The sequence below is a fragment of the Bos mutus genome, chromosome 6 (genome assembly GCF_027580195.1).
Source record: "Bos mutus isolate GX-2022 chromosome 6, NWIPB_WYAK_1.1, whole genome shotgun sequence".
NCBI lineage: Eukaryota > Metazoa > Chordata > Mammalia > Artiodactyla > Bovidae > Bos > Bos mutus.
The window spans coordinates 34,871,609-34,894,402 of record NC_091622.1 but is presented as its reverse complement, the minus strand read 5'-3'; the positions used below and the strand labels follow the sequence as shown (position 1 = coordinate 34,894,402).

The following is a 22,794-nucleotide window of genomic DNA, read 5'->3' as shown; positions in this document are numbered from 1 at the left end:
TGGGGAAGCATGAGGGGAGAGACAGACCAGGAGTTTGAGATTGACATGTACACACTACTATATTAAAACAAATAACCAACAAGCACAGGGAACTCTTCAGTACTCTGTAATAACTTAAATGGGAAAAGAATTTGAAATAGACATATGTACATGTATATGCATAAATGAATCACTTTGCTGTGTACTTGAAACTAACACAACATTGTTAATTAACTCCAACATAAGACAAAAATTTTTTAATTAGTTTTAGATATTGGCTCTGGGCTCATATTGCTATTTTATTTTTCCTCTTATCAACCAAGAAAGAAAAAAAAGAAAGGGAAAAAAATCCACACAAAACAGCTACACTTTATTTGTGACCTTCAGTACCAATCAAGACTGAATAGTATATCAAGATAAATTTGTGGCAGATGTAGTATCCTCTCTATCTCATTTTCATGGTTGCCCAGAAGTTAAGAGGCTTGGAATGATTCCAGCTTGACAAGGAGAAAAAGATATTGAACTAAGCGCCTAGAGTCTAAAATAGATCTGGGAAAACTATTCCTTTAGCTTTACTGAAATTTGTTGCAATAGCTGTTACACAGAGTTGGGTTGGATATTCTTTACTTTCCTAAGATCAAAGAACATTTTTATTCATTCTTGTATCCTAAAAGTTATCAGTGCATATAGCACTGGACATAAATTCATTAAATATTAATTGAATATCAGATGTGAAAAGAGGTAGGAATGTAAATAGGACCTCATATAATTTGTGGGAGCTATTTATGGTCTCTATTTGTCTATGAGGTTGCTCTTTAAACAGTTTTGCTATTAGAGTCATTACTGGTTGCTCTCTAAGGAATCCCCTTCAACCTTCACTGAAAATACAGTGTTTAAAAAGAACACGTGTACACCTGTGGCAGATCCATGTTGACATATGGCAAAACCAATACAATATTGTAAAGTAATTAGCCTCCAATTAAAACAAATTTATATTAAAAAAAAAGAATGAAAACGAAGAATGCAAACTGTGTCTAACATAGATCACCTAAAGGATCTGAAATGAGCAGATAAAAGATGACAAGTTTTAATATCCAGACATAATTGGTTCTGAAAAGAAATGACTCTATCAAATAGTGTGAAATGTGCCTGAATGAAACCCAACAATGGTGTTCTCAGAAACAATGCACCTTAGAAAAGTTAATATCAGCCAAGTACATTATAACACACCACCCAACTTTTCTCCCAGTGAGATTTACAGAAACAATGTATCTCCAACAGGAAAAACTCCAATGTTATATTAAATGAGAACTACACTTCAAATATTTTAAAACAGATTCCTAAAGTAGCAAAATGAACTCTAAAAACACTAATAAATCGTCTATCAATAATCCTAACAAGAACGTACAAAAAACAAATTAAGAAAGAAATATTTAGAATTGAGAGAGACGCTCATAGGTACTGCCATTAAAAGCAAGTTGTGAATCAATCTGAAAAATAATATTAGACATATAACCAAAGTAAAAAAAGAAGAAAATTCACAAAAATATTACACAGATAAACACTTTTAAAAGTCTATTTTACCAAATTTAAGAAATAAATTTTAAAAGAATTAACCTTGGGGGAAGTAAAATCCATCTCTTTCTATGTGGCTGATTTGAGTTCAAAGTTTGGGTAGGCAACCACTAAGTGAACATTTTAGGCTGAAATAATTCCACAAAATGTTACAAACAATAAACAAAACAAAATTTGGCACCCTGATTCATATAACCAATTTTCCCAAAAATTTTAATTCAGTAGAGAGCATGAATTCCAAGCAAATATCCAAGACTTTTTTTTGTGTAGGCATAAAAAAGTACAGATGATCACCATCACTGTGGTTGGCTTTGGGAGTCAAGTGTGGAGAGGGATACAACCATCTGCTCTCGGGCCCCTCAAATTTTACTCTATCAATTAAAAGGGGTCCTAACACAGAAAGTGAAAAGGACTGTGGCCCTCAAGTTATCCTGCTCACACCACTGACCCAGGCATCTCAATCTGAGAAATATATTTTGGATCAAGAAAGAAAATATATGCTAAATTTGCCTTGATTGTGAAGCTAGTGGCCCTTAACACATAGTTTTCCTATAGGTAGGATATCAATTAATTCCCTTCTACAAAGGAGGATATGTTAAACTAAAATGGTTTCAACCAGATCAGACATTACATTAGGCAGAATTTATCCCTTGTTTTTAATGAATTGTTTACTGTAAAGAAAATCTATCACACTCAAAGATACACCTTGCAGTTAGAATATTCTAGATAAACCAGTACAACCTATGAATAAGTTATCAAGTTTCACTTGATCAAAATTCAGAGATGACTACTGCATATCACAAAAATTATCTAGCTCTTAATGTTTTTCTCTGCTCCTAATGACATCTGTATTGCTGAAGTATTCCAGAAGAAATAAGTGAAGGAGCCTGTTGTCTCAGCCAGTACCACTCAGAGTTGCACATGGCTGATGAGTCCGGGTGGTAAGAAACGACACACTGTTCCTCAGCGGGCAGCCTTTCCCTCCCTCTTATCTTCTTGCAACTGAACACTGTCACATTCCTTGCAGAGGAAACACATTTCAGAGCTGTCATCCTTGCACAAAACGCAGAAGCAGCGGGGGGAGTTCCTTTTTCAATCTGCTTAAACATTTCATTTTATTATTTATATATCAATTACCATGTGAAAGTCTTAAGTTTGTGTTTGGATATAAAACACAGTAAGTTGTTTTGGAAGGCATTACTTTCAAAGGAAGACACACAGCAGCAAGTCAGGAGCAAGGGCTCATCCCTTTTCAAGAGCAATCGGAAGCTTTCTGCCTTGCTAGTCTCAATCTTCTTTCTGGCATCTTCTGCTCACCAACTGCTTAATATTGGATGCCTGCAGTTCGGCCCATCTGTCCAACAGTCATTCTAACTTATGTGGTTTACTAAGAAAATGTTTATTGCCATATGAATTATGTATAGTGATGAGAAGTTTTGAAAATCGCCAATATTTATCTTATGAATGACATGGTTGCTTTGTTCTTAAGGAGAAAGTTAATTTCTTGTATCCATGTACCATCAACCAGAGTTGTGATAAACATGTGCAAAAGCAAGAACTTATGTGAAAGGAATGAAGGATAAATGTAATCTCATTAGAACAGGCTCATATTTCATAATATACCAAATTACTAACAGGCATCAAGATCACAGGGAAATCTGAAGGAGAGACTATCTTTGCCATTTTATACATTCTTGTGTTTGTTTTTTTTTTTAATATCGGAAATTCTGAGTAGTCAGGTTTTGTTTTTTTAAAGACTATACCATTTGCACTTGCCTTCAAAAGAAGGAAACAGTCCACATTTAAATGCATAAAACTCATCTTATATGTATTTCTTGACTACTGGAAATGTGCTCGGCAGGTCTGAAGGACAGCAAAGAGTCCAGTGCAGCTGGAGGACAGTGCACCAGGGGAAACGGGGGGCAGGAAATGAAACAATGAAAAGCAGATGACGTGAGGCCTTAACCCCAACCCTTGAGAAAGGGCCTGGATTCATTCTGTGTGATAGGAGGCACTGGATGATGGAAAACAAGAGAGGGATGATTTGACCTGCTTCAGAAGAATTTCTCCTACTAGTGGAGAACAGACTATCTAGGTTGCACGAGTGGAAACAGGGAGATCATTTAAGAGGCAGGGGAAGGAATGCAGGTGAGAAATGATGAAGGCCTGGCCTAGGGTTCTGGCAGTGGAGAAGGGAGACGTGGTGAGATCAGACATATATTTTAAAATACAGGTAAACTAATTAGCTAAAGGACTGGACAGAGGATGTGAAAGGAAAAGATGGTTTTATCCTTAGCAACAAAATACATATGTGTATGGGTGTGTGCTTGGTTACTCAGTAATATCCAACTCTTGGCGACCCCATGGACTGTAGTCCATCAGGCCCAGTCTATTCATGGGACTCTCCAGGCACGAATTCTGGAGCAGGTTGCTATTTCCTTCTCCAGGGGATCTTCCCGACCCAGGGATAGAATCTGTGGCTCCTGCATCCCCTGCACTCCAGATGGATTTTTTACCGCTGAGCCACAGGGAAGCCCCAAATATGTACCATAGGACATATCTGCAAATGCTAAGAGATCTAAGTGAGGTGAAATTATTATGCATTTCAGCAGTAAGGGAAAGTTTTTGGAGTTCTGAAGGCTTGAGCTGGGCTTTTCAGCCTGGATAAAATTCATATAGGAGTCATAAAGCCTTCTCAAAGTTATGGTAGAATGAACGAACTTACATACTGTTTTAAGTAACTGGAAGGTCTTTTGAAGACACTTGTCTGTCTCAACTGCAATTTTCTTGAGTAACTGTGGAACATATGGTTGAATAGGAAGGAAGGATCTTGAATAACAGGATTAGGTCTTGGGGTTTGATTCTATGGGTAGTGGACATGGTTAATGTTCAAATTTCCAGAATACTAAAGGAAGTACTGTCAAAGTCATTTCATGTATGCCAATGACAGAAATTTATGGAGATGCATTTATAAAAATTTTGAATTCTGAAAAGAGTAAATAGAGTTCTAAAGAAAATGCAACCATAAATTGCATTTTGCACACACACACTGCACATTCATATAAAACCATCAATGATAACATAAGCACTTCCCTCCAGTAAGTCTTTACAGTTTCTTTTTATAAAGGCATCAATTAGTTTCAAATAAGAACAAGAAATATGTGGAGGGAAGAAATTTCATTCTTTCTATAAAGAATGAAAACAATATCTAAAAAGAGGCACTTTGGGAATTTTTTTCCCTCTTAAAGCCTTTTTGTTTTAATCATAGTTGCCTATATTTTTAAGTGTGAAAAACTAATTTTTATTTGCAAATGTAACTAAATTCTACTTTCAAAAATATACAATATTGGTTCAATTCTTGTTATATTTCAATAAACTTTTAGGTCCAAAAATGTAATTTATATTGAAATTTGACCCTAGCAATTTGGGATGATCAGATTTGTTAGTTGCTATTAACCAAAGGCAGTACCTATTAATGAGATGATATTCAGATTATAGAGAGGCTAAAGAATGTAAGGTCCTCCTAGTCCAGGGACAAAGCTTTTGTTTCTTTATAAAATAAACTGAACACTGAAGATGGAGCTATCTTCTTCCAATAGAAATAAACTGACTATAGTAAAAAGTCTATCAAAAAGTGACACTTTTGCAACTTCCTGTGTATTATAAGAGAGGTTAACAAAAACATTGAGAGGTTATTAGTAATTCTGGGGATTTGGTCATGCTGTGGGCATGCTGGTACTTCACTGGTGGCTCAGATGGTAAAGAATTCACTTGCAATGCAGGAGACCTGGGTTCAATCCCTGGGTTGGGAAGATCCCCTGGAGAAGGGAATGGCAACCCACTCAAGTATTCTTGCCAGGAGAATCGACAAAGGAGCCCAGTGGGCTACAGTTCACGGGATCACAAACAGTCAGACATAATTAAGTAACTAAGCATGTGTCCATATACTGAAATGAGAAAGGCAAAGTTTTGAGGATACGTGAGTATAAGAAGATGACCTCTTTCTCAGAACCCAAAATATTTATAATCACATTTTGTAAAAAGATTTGGCAAAGTCAAATTGTGAGTAAGGCCCTAAATGAGTAGATATACTTGCCAAAAAAGAGAGAATAAATAATTTAATTCAATTGGGATGAACACTCCATTACTCTTCAAAAACCTTTGTTAAAATTTATCTTGAAATTTGGATTTCCAATATTCCAAATATTTGGAAACAAATATTATTAGATAGCAAAATAGACTTTATTATTAGATAGCAAAATAGACTTGCTGAAATAGTTTTTTAATTTTGTTTGATAACTGTGATCAAGAGGAGTAAATGGAAAAAGTGTACCATAACCAGAATTTTTTGAGAAATAATACGAGACTATGAGTGGTATGACATCTCACTCAGAGACACCCTTACTTCAAATCTGAAGGAAAGAGAAGCAGCTGGAGATGCAATCTTCAAACACAGGCAACACTATGAGTAGACAGACTCCTACATACTCTCACCGTGATTAACAGCTAGATGTCAATGCCTAAAGCAGAAGAAATTGGTCTCCTATATCCCCATATTTCTGATGATGCCTGGCACAGTATTTTACACATGGCATGATTTTAACAAATATGGATCAAAGAAATGGATGAATAGATAGGTGAGTGGCTGAACAGTAAATACTATACTTGTATTCTTCAGTACCTATAAAGCTAAGATGACTTTTGTTTTTCAATCAGTTGAACAAATATAAGCGGGAACTAGGGCACTAAGAAGGAAATTAGTCTCTTTAAGTTCTAATTACAGTTAAAGCAGAAGAATGCTTAGTCAAATAAATGTTGAATAGTGTATGATATTACAAATCCCATTTATTATTCTTTTGTTATGAATGCAATACATACTTATTAAAGGAAATTGAAGAAAGTATAAGTAAACAAAGGAAGACAATAAAATGACTGTAATCTGTGACCTGGAAATAATCACTCAGTCACAGTGTTTCCTCAAGGGGTTTTTCTGATTGGTACGATGCCTGGGGAGCACCACTGGCATTTAACAAGAAGGCCCAAGGCTGAGAAACATCCCACAGTGAATGAGAGAGTCCCCAAAGCAAAGAACTGCCCAGTTGGAAATGCAGAGTGCTGCATTGAGAACAATTGAGAGTCTGGCACATTCACTTCATGTCTTTGTACACATGCATCACACACACAGTTGTTTTTTTAATAAAGGTGGATTATACTATACAAACTGTCCATATTGTTTTATAATCTGCTCTTTTCACTTGCTGCAGCAAGAGTATCCTTCCTCTCCATCAGTTATTCTTCCACACCAACATTTTGACGACTGCTCAGCGTAACCGCTCTAAGGATCAACCAGAATGCCTTAAACTAAGTCCCTACTGTCAAACTTCTAGCATATTTTAAAAACTTCATATGATAATCAATGCTGAAGTGAGCATCCTTATATAATTTTTATGATCATTTAAGTTCTCTGAAGTGAAACTGCTGATTTGAAAAATATGCATAATATCAATGTTTTTAATATAGATTTCCAATATGACCTCAAGAATGATTTGAATCAATTTTTCTCCAACCCTTCTGTTGAAAGAACATCTCCAACATAGAGTGGCTGAAAATGTAGCACCAGCTGAAGGCACTGTGATCCAAAATAATAGCTGGTCCCTTTTCTATCCCACATCCAAGTAGGTACCGGGACTCATTGTTGAGACAATTAAACTAAATCATGAAAGTTCAAGTACCAGACTGTTTCATTATTCTTCCATCAATAAAATACAAAAAGAAAGAAGAAGAAGGGATTTTCAGGGGAACAGATATGAAGTGGAACACTAGGGTTAGTCTTTTCTCATGAACCCTCCTCTGTGGAGGCAGGTGGTACCTCATGAGGTTGCAGATGTCTGTCAGCAGAGAGACTGGCGTCTTATTCCCTGACAGGATGCAACCTGAGAAGCAGGGCCTGCTGAGCTTTCCTGGTGCCAACAGAGTATGAGCCCACAACCTCTCGGACCTGGGGACTGACATACTGCATTGGAGAGTTCAGTTTCCATCGCCCGCACGTGCCCTGACTCCTAAGAGTTAAGGCTGATGTGGGAAGGCTCCTAGGTTTCCCATGGGTCCAGATAAGGCCTTGAAAAGAAGTGTTGGCCAGGGGTCGGCTAGCAAAGATGTGAAGACAATGACAGGGCAGCATGCTTGTCCCAGACCCCTGAGATGAGGCAGTGACCAGTCCAGCCAATTTAGGCCATGTTGGAGAGTCACCAGGATATCAGTGGCTGTGTGAAATGAGACCCACACCCCCTCAAGAGCAAAGATATTCCTACCCACATCTATCATACCTTCCCCCTCTACAGACCTACCTTCCCATTTCAGCTGAACTTGGGGGAAAGGGAAATTTGAGCTCCTGGTAAGCTCTAGCAAAAAATAAATCTTGATTTGATTGAATGTTTATAAAATGAGTCTGTTTTACATTGGAAATAACTAAAATAAGTTTAAATACAAGGCCTTAAAGATGAAACTAAGCCTTAGTGCTTATCATGAAGTTGTTAAAGTCAGATGAGCTTGAGGTTGTTCCTCCTCTGGAAATGCTCTCATTCTAGAAATTGTTGGCATGGAAAGTTAGCTTGAGGAAGCCCTCTCTGGTCCTTTTCCTTTTGATGGACTTCCTTGCCTTTGAGTAAAATGGAAAAGGGCCAAGAAGATGCCTAAGCCAATTTTCACAATTGCAAACTACTTAGACTTGCCCCCATCTGGAAGCTCTATCGGAACTGGGTACCAAAGCTTCATAAGAACAGAGTCCTTTTCTTGGCCTTGCCCCAGGGAAAATGGGCTTCCCAGGTGGAGCAATTGGTAAAGAATCTGTCTGCCAATGCAGAAGATGCCTGTTCAATACCTCAGTCGGGAAGATCCCCTGGAGTAGGAAATGGCAACCCACTCTGGTATACTTGCCTAGGAAATTCCATGGACAGAGGAGCCTGAAAGACGTGGTCTCAAAAGAGTCAGATACAACTTAGTCACTGAACAACAACAAAGGATCTTCTAGAAAATGAGTATAAAAGAGGATTTGGATATGGGATGCTGAGTCCTCATAATCTCTCTAAACACCTCTAATCCAGAAGCAAAAAAGCAAGTCGTAAGAAGATGAGGCACTGAGTGAGTGGCAAAAGTTTCAGTTAGCCTGGGGCACCTCAAATCTGTGTTCCACAGAATACCCAGTACTACTCTCCATGGGTTTTACATCAAAAAAACACAAGGAAAGACAGCAACTATGCCACTAACACAATATATTAGGGCTCTAGAGTCTCCTCAGTTTAAAAGAAAGATTGCTAACTTTGTTTTCTCCAGCATTTCCCAAAATTATTTCTTTCCAATTTTCAGTTCAGTTCAGGCACTCAGTCATGTCCGACTCTGTAACTGTGTGGACTGCAGCACACCAGGCCTCTCATCCATCACCAACTCTCGGAGTTTACTCAAACTCATGTCCATTGAGTCAGTGATGCTATCCAACCATCTCACCCTCTGTCGTCCCCTTCTCCTCCTGCCCTCAATCTTTCCCAGCATCAAGGTCCTTTCAAATCAGTCAGTTCTTTACATCAGGTGAACAAGTACTGGAGTTTCAGCTTCAACATCAGTCTTTCCAATGAACATTCAGGACTGATTTCCTTTAGGATGGACTGGTTGGATCTCCTTGCAGTCCAAGGGACTCTCAAGAGTCTTCTCCAACACCACAGTTCAAAAGCATCAATTCTTCAACACTCAGTTTTCTTTATAGTCCAACTCTCACATCCATATATGATTACTGGAAAAACCATAGCCTTGACTAGATGGACCTTTGTTGCCAAGGTAATGTCTCTGTTTTTTAATATGCTGTCTAGGTTGGTCATAACTTTTCTTCCAAGGATAAGCATCTTTTTATTTCATGGCTGCAATCACCAACTGCAGTGATTTTGGAGCCCCCAAAAATAAAGTCTGACACTGCTTCCACTGTTTCTCCATCTATCTGCCATGAAGTGATGGGACCGAATCCCATGATATTCATTTTCTGAATGTTGAGCTTTAAGCCAACTTTTTCACTCTCCTCTTCCATTTCCATAAAGAAGCTCTTTAGTTCTTCTTCACTTTCTGCCATAAGGGTTCCAAATTTAACATGTAATAATCATTGGAACTGCACTGGGGAAATCGAATGCAAAATAATAGCAGTATGACTTTATTTTATTTATATAAATAGATTATTCAGACTTCCTTGGTGGCTCAAACGGTAAAGCATCTGCCTACAATACAGGAGAGATCCAGGTTCAGTCCCTGGGTTGGGAAGATCCCCTGGAGAAGGAAATAGCAATCCACTCCAGTACTCTTGCCTGGAAAATCCCATGGATGGAGGAGCCTGGTAGGCTTCAGTCCATGGGGTTGCAAAGAGTCAGACACCACTCAGCGACTTCACTTTCTTTCTTTTTTTGTGTTTGAAATTCACTTGTTAAACATCATCAAAATATAAACAAATATAGAAGAGACCTTCTACAATCACTAATCTAACACAACTCAGGGAAAATGTAGGCTCCTTCTTCACAAAACGTTTTAACTACAATGCATTACAGTTGGTTGTCTATTTCTTGTCCGCAATATCTCATCTCATTTATACTCTCACTTTGTGCAGTTACAGACAAGTAGGTTTGGTTCAGAAAGGTTAAATGAGTTGCCAGAGGTCTGGAAATGCATAATTGAACAAACTGGCCTAAAAGTCAAGCCATTAAACAGACTCAAAATATTCTGAACTCATTTAGTCCAACACGTTTATTTCACAGATGAGAAAATCCATGCTCAGAGGGATGAAATGACATCATCCAGAGAGACAGGAGCAACTCCATGTTCCCTGACTTAAAAGTGCATGCACTCTGCACTCAGCCATGCTTCTCCTAAATGTGACCAAATCCAATAGTGTGGATAAGCCAGGTGCTCAGTACGAAGACCGGAGAAGGCAATGGCAACCCACTCCAGTACTCTTGCCTGGAAAATCCCATGGATGGGGGAGCCTGGTGGGTTGCAGTCCATGGAATCGCTAAGAGTTGGACATGACTGAGCGACTTCACTTTCACTTTTCACTTCAATGCATTGGAGAAGGAAATAGCAACCCACTCCAGTGTTCTTGCCTGGAGAATCCCAGGGACGGGGGAGCCTGGTGGGCTGCCGTCTCTGGGGTCGCACAGAGTCGGGCACGACTGAAGCAACTTAGCAGCAGCAGCAGCAGTACAAAGACAGAGACCAGTTAGCTATCATAGAAAGCAGTTTTAGTCAGAAGACTTGTGATCTGCCCTTGATTCAAACACCAATATTAGTTTCCTTTTTCAGGAAGAATACTATAGAATAAGGATTGTTATTATAAGCAGTTATTAATATTTAATGGAGATTATTTTTTTAAGTGCTTATTTTATATATATTGCAATGTTAGAAATTAAAGATGAAGTCTTTTTAGTAACATTATATGTTTTGTGTGATGATTATATTAAGCCCTAAACTCAGTGACACACACAGGAAGTACATGCTTTTCCCAATTTTGCTACAGATAGTAAATAATATATAACCCACTGCATAATAACTGAGGCCTTAAGGCAAATCTGTGTGTGCTCATTCAGGAAACACATATGGCATGAAATAATACAGTGTATGATGAAAGGGCAATTTTCTGCTTTTTTATAAAATGCATATACATGTGAATTGCAGAAGATATGCTAATAGGGCTTCTCGGACTTACATCATTCCCTTGTGAGCACAAACAGTTAAATTCTATGTGATTTTCTTAAATTACAAATTCACATTATTCTCAGTCCCCAAAGCTGCAACTGAATTCATTCTTATGAACTGAGATCCAAATACATTCACCATATTGTGTAGGTGTGAAGAACACAAAAGAGAAATAAAATAGTTTCCATCTTTAATCAGGAAGATAAAATATATATATCCCTTCTTTTTATGTTTGTATTTATTCAATTATTTATTTATCCAAACAGTGTCTCAGTGTTCTTTGTATTAATGTACACTACAACCTTAATAGGAATTAAATAATACTTTTGGAATTTTTAAAACATCTCTTAAGTGATACTAGAACTACCAGGTAAAGAAGAATATTTAAATTGCAACTTACATATACAAATGTTTGGTAAAGTTTTAATAAATTTTTTTAAATAAAAGAATTATCTCATATTTGAGTTATAAATTACTAATTTTCCCCTCAGAGAAGAACAATTAGATTGATGAATCACCTAACTCTAGTTCTCATAATTGTGTATTTGCATGCAAAACACAATTGGCATCTCATTTGTTTTTATTCCTCTGAATTCAAATAAACAAATTTTGTTCTAGATTTGTATTTTGAATGTTTTGAGAACCTAGGATCTCTTTTTATATTGTACCTTGACAAAGTAAAAATCACCAAACACTTCCCGAAAATTAGAAAACTAAAAGCCTTTATCTGACGGGACAAAAAATCAAATTATTCTTACTTTTTAGGAACATGCAAGTTGATTATCACTGAAGTATGGAATAAGATTACTGTATGCCATAATCAATAAACACATCTTACTCATTTTATTCCTGCCACTTAAAATTATTAATGTTATTTTCCAGGCTTTTGATTAAATTACAAGGTGAAAATATGGCTCAGATGGTAATACAAGTTAAAAAAAAACCTAAATTTAAAATAATCTGACATATAATAGTATCTGGTTAATGCATGTGTGTGGGCTCAGTCGTGTCCAACTTTTTGCAACCCCATGGACTGTGGCCTGCCAGGCTCCACTGTCCATGGAATTTTCCAAGCAAGAAAACTGGAGTGGGTTGCCACTATCAAGAATATTGTGAATTTTGCATGTGAAGGACTGGTAGCAGTAGACGTTAACCACAGGCACAATGAAAATTAATTCATAGAAGTATGAACATTGCTCTCACACAGCATTCGGCAGAATTTTAATCCATGTGGAAATGGCAACCCACTCCAGTATTCTTGCCTGGAGAATCCTATGGACGGAGGAGTCTGGTGGGCTACAGTACACAGGGTTGCAAAGAGTCGGACATGACTGAGCAACTTCACTTTCACTTTCAAGCATTTATGAAGGAATAAACCAAATGTACAAATATTATCTGAAGCTGTTCGATGGTGTGCCTTGGAGCAGTTCTATCACACTCTTCCTGTATTTCTCTAACAAACAAAACTATCATCACGATCAGTTCTCTGCAGACTAAAATTGGATCTGCAGTCATGTATATTTTGCAGGGTTGTGATGCTTACAAATTATTAACCACTGGTGCCAGAACTCAGGTGCAAGTCTTTTTATGTTCCTGTGTCTCAACAACTAGAATATTGTGGCTCTTATCTCCATGTGCATGAGGTGATTCCATAGTATGCTGTCAAAAACAAAGGATAGTATTTATTGAAAGGATAAGTCTCTCTCATTTCAAACAAAGTGTTTTTCCTATGATGGATATATACGTGTTACAAAAACAAGTTCTCAAAGACCAAAGATGCTCCTTTTTCCCAGGGGTTAACAAATCAGTCACCTGCCTGGATTTTACATTCCTTGGGACCAGAGCCATTCACGTGGTATTCAACTTTGCATTCCCCATAGTGCCCAGCTGAGCAACCAGCACATACAAATACCTATTAAATGACTGAATGCTATTGAATTGTAATGAAAATGTAATCCTAATTCTATGTCCCTTATAATCTTGTATGTAATTAGAAGGTGCTTTCCTGCTTACAACTTTATAAGATTAAGAGTCATTAGGAAACATGGCTCAGCGGGTAAAGAATCCACCTGCAATACAAGAGACACAGGTTCAATCCCTGGATCATGAAGATCCCATGGAGAAGGAAATGGCCACCCACTCCAGTATTCTTGCCTGAAAAATCCCATGGACAGAGGAGCCTGGTGGTTTACAGTCCACGGGGTCACAAAGAATCTGACACAACTGAACAACTAAGCATAGGAATCATGATTCATCCATCAAGAATCTGATGAAATATTAGATAAGAGAAATCCCTTCATAAGAGATGAGTTTCTAAATGGAGACAGTTTACACAGCATTAGTAGGCTTTCATAAAAGTATAGAATATAGACTTTTACATACTACATTGCAAAATATTATTGATTATAGTCATTTTGAAACAAAGCAATTGGGTAAATTAGGTTTCTCCCCTATTTACCACATTATGTTTTAATCAAAGATTACAATGATATTAATAGCATACACTTGTTTCCACCACAAACACAAATCAGGCAGTGCATTGTTCACCAAAGCTTTTAGTTTAGGTTTAAATACAATGAACAATTATGTTGGTTATGCTCAAGCACAAGGAAGGACTCAAACTAATTATTTGAGAAAATATATTATTTCAATTATTAAAAAACATTAAAGGAAAATGTTTACTGTAAATTAAAATATTTCACTAATCTTGACATCTATTACCACCTTATAAACAATAATAAAATCATGTATATGATATGTGTATACTTCAAAGAAATCTGAAAGGTCACCTTTGACCTTTGGCTTATTTGTGAAATCAGCCTTAAATGAATTAGCTGATGGCAACATTCATCATCTGATTAATCATTTAATTAAAAGGTCTGTGGTACTCCAGTGTTCCCATACAAATGTGTATCAAGCTAAACATGACAGCTCTGGTAAATCAAGGAAAATAAGGACACTTAAATGTTATAAATCATAATGTCAATCTGACATTTTTCATTTCAGCTTTGTCTTATTCACCTCATACATATTAAGGTAGGATCACAGAGTATACATGCTTCTACATATTTGACATCAACATTTTCTAGGATACTGTTTATTTATAATCTCAGCTAATTTTTCAAGATGGCACTGTTTAGGAACTTTATTCTGGCTCTGAAGAAAAAAACAGATGAAACCTGAATATTTCAATATTTCAAGTATCTGAGATTATAAAAATTTCAAGTTTATTTCTTGCACAAAATCTATTCATCTCCATGTACATAGGTCAGTGCCTAAATGGGATGTGATAATGAAGTTGACTGCTGTACTAATGGCAGAAAGCCAAGAGGAACTAAAGAGCCTCTTAATGAAGGTGAAAGAGGAGAGTAGAAAAGCTGGCTTAAGACTCAACATTCAAAAAAAGAAGATCACGGCATCTGGTCCCATCATTTCATGGTAAATAGATGAGGAAAAAATGGAAACAGTGACAGACTTAATTTTCTGGGCTCCAAAATCACTGCAGACAATGACTGCAGCCATGAAATTAACGCTTGCTCTTTGGAAGAAAAGCTATGACAAACCTAGACCACATATTAAAAAGCAGAAACATCACGTTGCCAACAAATATCCATATCATCAAAGCTATGGTTTTTCCAGTAATCATGTATGGATGTGAGACCTGGCCATAAAGAAGGCTGAGCACCAAAGAACTGACACTTCCAAATTGTGGTGCTGGGGAAGACTCTTGAGAATCCCCTGGACTGCAAGGAGATTAAACCAGTCAATCCTAAAGGAAACTAACCCTAAATATTCATTGGAAGGACTGATCCTGAAGCTGAAGCTCCAATACTTTGGCCACCAAATGAGAAGAACCAACTCGTTGGAAAAGGCCTTGATGCTGGGAGAGATTGAGGGCAGAAGGAGAAGGGGACAACAGAGGATGAGATGGTTGGATGGCATCATTGACTCAATGGACGTAAGTCTGAGCAAACTCCAGAAGATAGTGAAGGACAGGGAAGCCTGGTGTGCTGCAGTCCATGGGATCACAAAGAGTTGGACATGACTAAGCGACTGAATAACAAGCCGTACTACTTGTCAAGCAGTGGCCTTAATTAGTTTATTCAGAATTTTCAATTTCTACATGGGCAGAAAATTACAAAAATATAAACTTCAAGGACACTGAGGATCCAACTCTTTTAGGGCATTCCAGATAATATTAAAGAGATGTTTATTTGTTCATCAAGGATTTACTTGAGAAAAAACACATGCAGAGCACTATTGAGCGAATGGAATGGAGCAAACGCTGCAGTGAATGGCTGTATATTGTAAACCTACATGCACTACATAATAACATTCAAGTGCCTTTCTTTTATAATATTCTTGGTACAAGAGGATCATCTGTTCTCAATAGAACTTACAAATTTTACTTGTATAACATCGCTGTTTGAACTTAAAAGTTGAATACTTCTGCCAATGCATATTTAGACTATTATTACTATGCCAATCAAGTGAATGAGCCTCAAGTAATGAATTGTATGGCTCGCAACCTCTTGGTTGTACACAGGTAAAAATATAGATCAGTAGATGGATTATGCTGATGTATTAAAGGAGCTAATAATATCTGATTTTAAAAATTCTTAAAATTCATGATAGCTGATTTGTCCTTTAATCTAGTATCATAGAAATCATTACCAAGGGTGGCTTCATTCATATTGTCAAATTCACAAAAACACTTAGGTATCTGTAATCATACATCTCTGTTAACATCAAAAGGAGACGAGTACACCAGAATAAATATTCTCAAAGGCATAAATTTAGAAAATAGAGAAAAATAAAAATGAGCTACTAGAACTGTTGGTTTAGAAAAACAAACAAAATGGAAATAAGAAAGAAAGGAGAAAGGAGGGAGGGAGGGAGGAAGATTTGTCCCTTCATCAGTCAGGGAATGATGGGCCAAGTACCCTCAAAGTGCATGAGGACTGAGCGCTAGTGCAGCCAGTCACTTTGCAGTAATCATGACATTCAAGGGAGGCATCAACCACCAAGACAATGGCGCAGCTGTTAACCCACTTCAACAAGCAACGCCCAGTAGCTCTGCTGGTCACATTCCTCTTCCACCAAGCCTTGTGAAATATATCTCTGAATCGCTTTGATATTACTTCCTGTGTAGTCTTTGAATTAAACCATTTCTTTCTTTTTCCCTCACCAACACCTTGGTATTCACAATCATCTCCTCTTTCCATCTCCTCTTTCCATCTCCTCTTTCCACGGTAGTCCACTAACTGGTTCTGATTTTCACTATTTCCCTTCTTTAATCTGTTTCCCACTCTACAGGCAGAGATATCTTTTCAACATGCAAACCTATAACCTGAAATCCAGATTAAGTGCTTCCAATACTTGAATAGGTCCCTTTATTTTTAGAATAAAGACCAATATTTTTACCATGGCTAGCTGAGATGTGGGCTACATCCTTATCTTCCCCGGCTCCAGCTGTCCTTTGATTTGCCATGGTCCCCTCCTACACATTAGACTTTCTCATGCTGATGCTTTAGCCTGGAATGCTTTTCCTTTAACTCTCACTTCTGATAACTGCTAGTCATTTTTTGGATCTCAGTTCAGACATCACTTCCCCAAGGGCGCATCTGGCCTTACTCCTAACCCACAGTAACTGGGTCAAGCATTCAGATAGATATTCTTGGCATTAGGCACACCATTGCATTTATCACAGTTTATAACTATACACTTATTATGGGTAATTAGGTGATTATTACTGATCTTTGTCACTAGACTATAAGCACAATGAGGAAAAAACAGTGTATGGTTTTCTCATAATTTTAACCTCAATATCTAGCAAAATTTATGGCACACAGTGAACAAGTATTATTTCTTCAACGAATAATGTGTGTCAAAATGAGGTCATTAACAAGTGGTTAAAGCTACAACAAATTGCTTTATTTCCATTCACCAGAATCACTCTGATCAGAGTCTGAAGGGTGAAATTACTTCACATTTCATAATGAACAAATTCAATGATTTTGTTTAAACTCTAGAATTTTTAGCATCCCATAGATGTGGCCAAAATGAAAGTTCATTAGCATCTTTCATTAGTTATTACAGAAACAGAATTCTACTGCTAAATTGGCATTTTAAAATTTTCTATTATAGATCCCTCATTATATAAGAGTCTTAGGAGATCTTCAAAATGTCATTCAGCCTGTTGGTGACAGCATAGGGATGAAAATCAGCCATTTAAAATCCCAATTTTTCTTTTTTCTTTTTTTTTTTTTTTGCTACAACTATGCTGTAACTTTTAGGTTTATGACTTCATTTTCATTTTTGGACATTTGTAAGACACAACAAGTACCCATAAGAGAAATATCTCCAAATGGTTAACTTTGTCACATTATTTAGACTTCTGCTTTAAAACATTAAAATAAAGAGCAATATTTTTAGAAGTGTACGAAGCCTAATTTTGTAAGAAATTAAACATTTTCATGCCTTATTTGCAATTTACATTGTACACATTAAATGGGGGTGAGAGGAGGACAGTACAAGCTTTCCTGGTTTCTTAATATTCTGAGGCAAATAATTTTTCCAGTTAAGTCTACTTGTCCATAATTCTATTTATGAAAACTCAAAAGGAAGGTAAATTTTGAGGAAGGGGTTGGGGATGTGACAACAGCAGATGGAAAAGCACTACTGGAATCCAGTCTATTACAATTGGCTATGTGACCTTGGACTGAGTACTTCCCCTCTGTAAACTTCCTCATCTGTACAGTCAGGAAATTGGTCTAAATCACGAGCTCTATCTGTTGATGGGTTTCCATGATCCCATTAAGCCCTTTGGGGTGTGTATGTACATTTTTCTGGGAAGAGGATCCACAGTTTCTATTTTGTTGGCAAGGATCTGGGAAACAAAACATGTTAGTTGCCTCTGTCCTTCCTAGTTTTGAAAATGGAACAAAGCAACACATAGAATTATAATTTTAGATGGAAATCAGAAATAGTATAATTATTAGCGTGAGCAATAAGATTATTTGAAGAGCAGATTCTGCACAAAGGAATACTATCATCAACCACATATTTAAGTATTAGATGAAGAACTTCACTGGAAGGCCAGTTCAGATTTTCCATGAGTAGAATCAATTGTCGCAGACCAAGGTAATAACTACATATAACAAAATCTCAATATGTCACATATTTTCAGTCCTTCCTTTTTATCACTGTTTTAATGACCAATTCATGTAGGCCTGCTATATAGGATTACAAGGTGTGGAAGCAATTCAGGGAAGTTTGTCAGCAAATAAATACTTTCTTACACATTTCAGGATATCTATTCCAAAACATTTTGATGATAACTTTTGGATGGTTGAATATCCATGGTTGCTGTAGTACACACATATTTATTAAAGACAGAAATAAAAGTCACTCTGCATATCACTTATTTCCTTGTTCTATGTCTTAATGTAATAAATATTGCTTAGTTTTCTAGACACCTGTGAAATATCAGTGAACAAACTAATATCTTCTGTCCGCATAGTGCTTACATTTCAGAAGGGAAGAAATAAAATAAACAATATTCATAAAAATAATTAAGCCAGTTATTATTTTTAAAGGTGATAAATGCTTTGGCCAAAAATTTAAAAAGAGTAGAAAAATTAGGAACCAGAGGTAAGGAGAATGGTTCCAATTTTAAATATATCAGGGTAGGCTTCACTGAGAAGGTGTTATTTAGCAAAGACCTGAGGAGATAAGGGAGTGAGTCAGGGTTACTTATACACTGGAGAAGAGCTTTCTAGACAGTGGGAAGAGTCAAGGCAAGGATACACTTTATGGATTCAAAGAATAGCCATGAAGCCTTTGCGGCAGGGAAAAACCAAAAATCATTCTGCTGCTAATGATGTGACAGGCAAGAGCTTAATATCTAAAATATACAAACAGCTCATACAACTCAACAACAACAAGAAAGCAAACAACTCAATCAAAAAAATGAGAATACCATAATAGACATTTCTCCAAAGAAGACATACAGATGGCTAGGAGGCACATGAAAAGATGTTCAGCATAGCTAATTATTAGAGAAATGCAAATCAAAACTACAATGAGGTACCACCTCACATCTGTCAGAATGGTCATTGTTAAAATGTCTATAAACAATAAATGCTGGAGAGGGTGTGGAGAAAAGGGAACTCTCCTACACTACTGGTGGCAATATAAGTTGGGAAGCCACTATGGAAAACAGGATGATGGTTCCTCAGATAACTAAAAATAGAATCACCATATGATCCAGCAATCCCAGTTCTGGGCATATACCCAGACAAAACTATAATTCAAAAGAATCCATTACCCCTATGTTCGTAACAGCACTTTTCACAATAGCCAAAACTTGAAAACAACCTAAATGTCCATTGACAGATGAACAGATAAAGATGTGACATATGTACAATGGAGTACTACTCAGCCATAAGAAAGAACAAAATAATGGCATTTGAAGCAACATGGACGCAACCAGAGATTATCATACTAAGCGAAGTCAGAAAGAGCAAAATAAACACATGATACCATTTATATGTGAAATCTAAAGTATGATGCGAATGAACCTATCTGCAAAACAGAAATAGACTCTCAGACATAGGATCAGACTTGTGGTGGCCAAGATGGAGAGGAGAGAGAAAGATGGACTGGGAGTTGGAAGTTGGTAGATGCAAGCCATTACATTTAGAATGGATAACAATAACCACCTACTGTGGTACAGGGAACTATATCCAATCACCTGGAATAAACCATAATGGAAAAATATATAAAAAAGAATATGTATATGACCATAACTGAGTCACTTTGTTGTACAGCAGAGATTGGCACAACATTATAAATCAACTATACTTCAATTAAAAAAAAAAAGCATCTGCTTATGGTCATGAATTTTGTAAAATGTTCATCTTCCAGTTGATACCTCATTTTCTGTTGCTTATTTGTTTAAAATCAAAGTCCTAACTCTTGAACAATTTTCCTAGAATCTCATATTTGTCAAGAAAGGAAAAGTGAAAATTCTGAGAATTTTAAAATCACCCCAAAACCATGATTGTAGTTTAAGCCCTTCAGTTTCCACAAACATATATTTGGCAATGAATTGTTATATAATACACAAATATGCCATTTAATAAGAGATGATGTCACTATAAAGACATTAAGTAAAAGATTTTCATTTTGAACATTTAGAGATTGGGCACAAAGCATTTGCTATACTCCAACAAAGAAAAATTCCAAGATTCACAGCCAACATAAAAGCACCCATTCTTTCTGAAATGTCACGGTTCTTTTAGACATTTGTTACACTGTTCATTTCATTAACTTTTTTTTTTCCAGAAAAAAAAAATCACAATTATTGTGCAATTTCCACAGCATTTATCTGGGTGAATATCTCCAAAAAGAATACATATAAAGGTAGTACTTTTTTTTTAACAAGGGAAGCTCAGTCAGCTCTCCCGCAAGTAAGCATCTTATTCTTGCCTCTGTGCCTTGCTAAAAATTCATGGTGATCCACAAGCTTAGAAATGTAACAAGATGTACACAGTCCTACCTTGCCCATATGATCCTTTTTGCCAAAGCCAGTGGCAGCTGCAATGCTCCCTGCTCCTTCTACTGTCTTCTGTGCTACTGCAGTCACCCCTGTCACCACTGCCTCGCCAACGTTTGTCACTTGCTCTTTGGTCTTCTCAGCCACTGGGATGAATCAAAAACAATGACAGATTAAGGGATGGTGGGCCAGCAGCCACTAGGAATAATTTCACTTCCACTAACTATCAACTTCCAAAGACCTATATTCACACACATAGATAACTGGTGAGTCAGGAGAAGAAAAAGTTACTGAGATTGCTAAGTGAGCGTGGCTTAGCCAAACAACAGATTCTTTGCCAAGACAGTCTATGCAATCATGCAGATATTTAAAGGTGTTTCAAGCCTAATGATCACAAATTTAGGGCTATAAGCAATTTCGCTCTGATTTACATTTTATGAAAGAAAGTTTACAGAAAGCAAGGCTTGCAGGTGTAGTTGTATCAAACTCAGCACGAAATATTTCTTTATTGCAATTTCAATGCCAAGTCTTTGATCTCACTCAGCATGTTTTTTTCATCACACCTTCTGAGTCACAGAACACATACATGCTCTCACATGGTACCATCAGAAATAAAACAATAGAGTGAGGGATGACTATGCTGATCCTTTTATGAAACAACAGATAGTTGAAACAGAATGAGTTTTAGTGTTAAGATTTATTTTCAATCGTTTTAATGGGAACAAAAGAGCTAGACTTAAAGTATGAAATGAAATGGTTTGTTGAGCACACTTAATTTCTTTTCATTAAAAATAAAATATGGAGATTCAGTAGGATTTTAAAAATAAGTTAAATTTTAAGATGATGGTATAAATAGTTTGGGATTAGATTTAGAAAGAGATTTGATCTCATATAAAAAATTATCCAAGACTATATATAACTGTTGAATTAATCTTTCTATATTAACTCCATACAAATATCAAATAAACAAAGCTTCAATAAAATAAAAGTTTGTTTCAATTAATTAAGAGTTTTATGAAAAAGGAGTAAAAGATGAGGTTCTACACTTTTAACAATTTCAAGGTCAAGGGAAACAAGACAACTCCCCACCCAAACCTTTTTCCAGTCATGTATGGATGTGAGAGGTGGACTATAAAGAATTCATGTTTTTGAACTATGGTATTGGAGAAGACTCTTGAGAGTCCCTTGGACAGCAAGGAGATCAAACCAGTCAATCCTGAAGGAAATCAGTCATGAATATTCATTGGAAGGACTGATGCTGAAGCTCCAATAATTTGGCCATCTGATGCAAAGAACTGACTCATTGGAAAAGACCCTGATGCTGGGGAAAGATCAAAGGCAGGAGAAGGGGATGACAGAGGATGAGAATGGTTGGATGGCATCACCAACTCAATTGACATGAGTTTGAGCAAGCTCCGGGAGTTGGTGATGCACAGGGAAGCCTGGCATACTGCAGTCTATGGGGTCGCAAACAATCAGACACAGCTGAGCAACTAAACTGAACTAAAACCTTATAACACTTACACTCATAAAGCCTGGGTCTTGCATTCTTATCTATATGTAATGTTTGTCTTCTTTTCTGAGGAATTCAATGAGTTGTACTATGTGAGCTGTTAAGTGTTATGTGCTAGTCACCTGATTATTGTACAGATTTCATTTCACCAGTTGGGAGGGGCCAGTCCCTGGGTCAGGAAGATTCCCCTGGAGAAGGAAATGACAACCCATTCCAGTATTCTTGCTTGGAGAATCCCATGGACAGTGGAGCCTGATGGGCTACTATTCAAAGCACTGCAGACTCTGACACGACTAAACAGTAATAGTGTGGTCAGAACAATTGGGTTTTGAACACAATTGGGTATGTAGGGTCATGGAAGTTGAGGAGGTACATAAGGAAAAAAGGAAAACGAGTCTCACTCCTTAGTGTAGACAATAGGGGGAAATGAAAGTGGCCCCAA

At 36.9% G+C, this 22,794-nt stretch overlaps 1 protein-coding gene across 4 annotated transcripts in view; it reads right to left on the bottom strand.

The window, feature by feature from the left end:
- SNCA (synuclein alpha) overlaps positions 1-22,794 on the bottom strand; it is a 146,727-nt gene that overhangs the window by 109,436 nt on the left and 14,497 nt on the right. For all 4 annotated transcript variants that reach the window (XM_005904452.3, XM_005904453.3, XM_014481021.2 and 1 more), the window contains exon 4: positions 20,843-20,985. In XM_005904452.3, the coding sequence (XP_005904514.1) occupies positions 20,843-20,985 (143 nt within the window). The remainder of the gene's footprint in view (positions 1-20,842; positions 20,986-22,794) is intronic.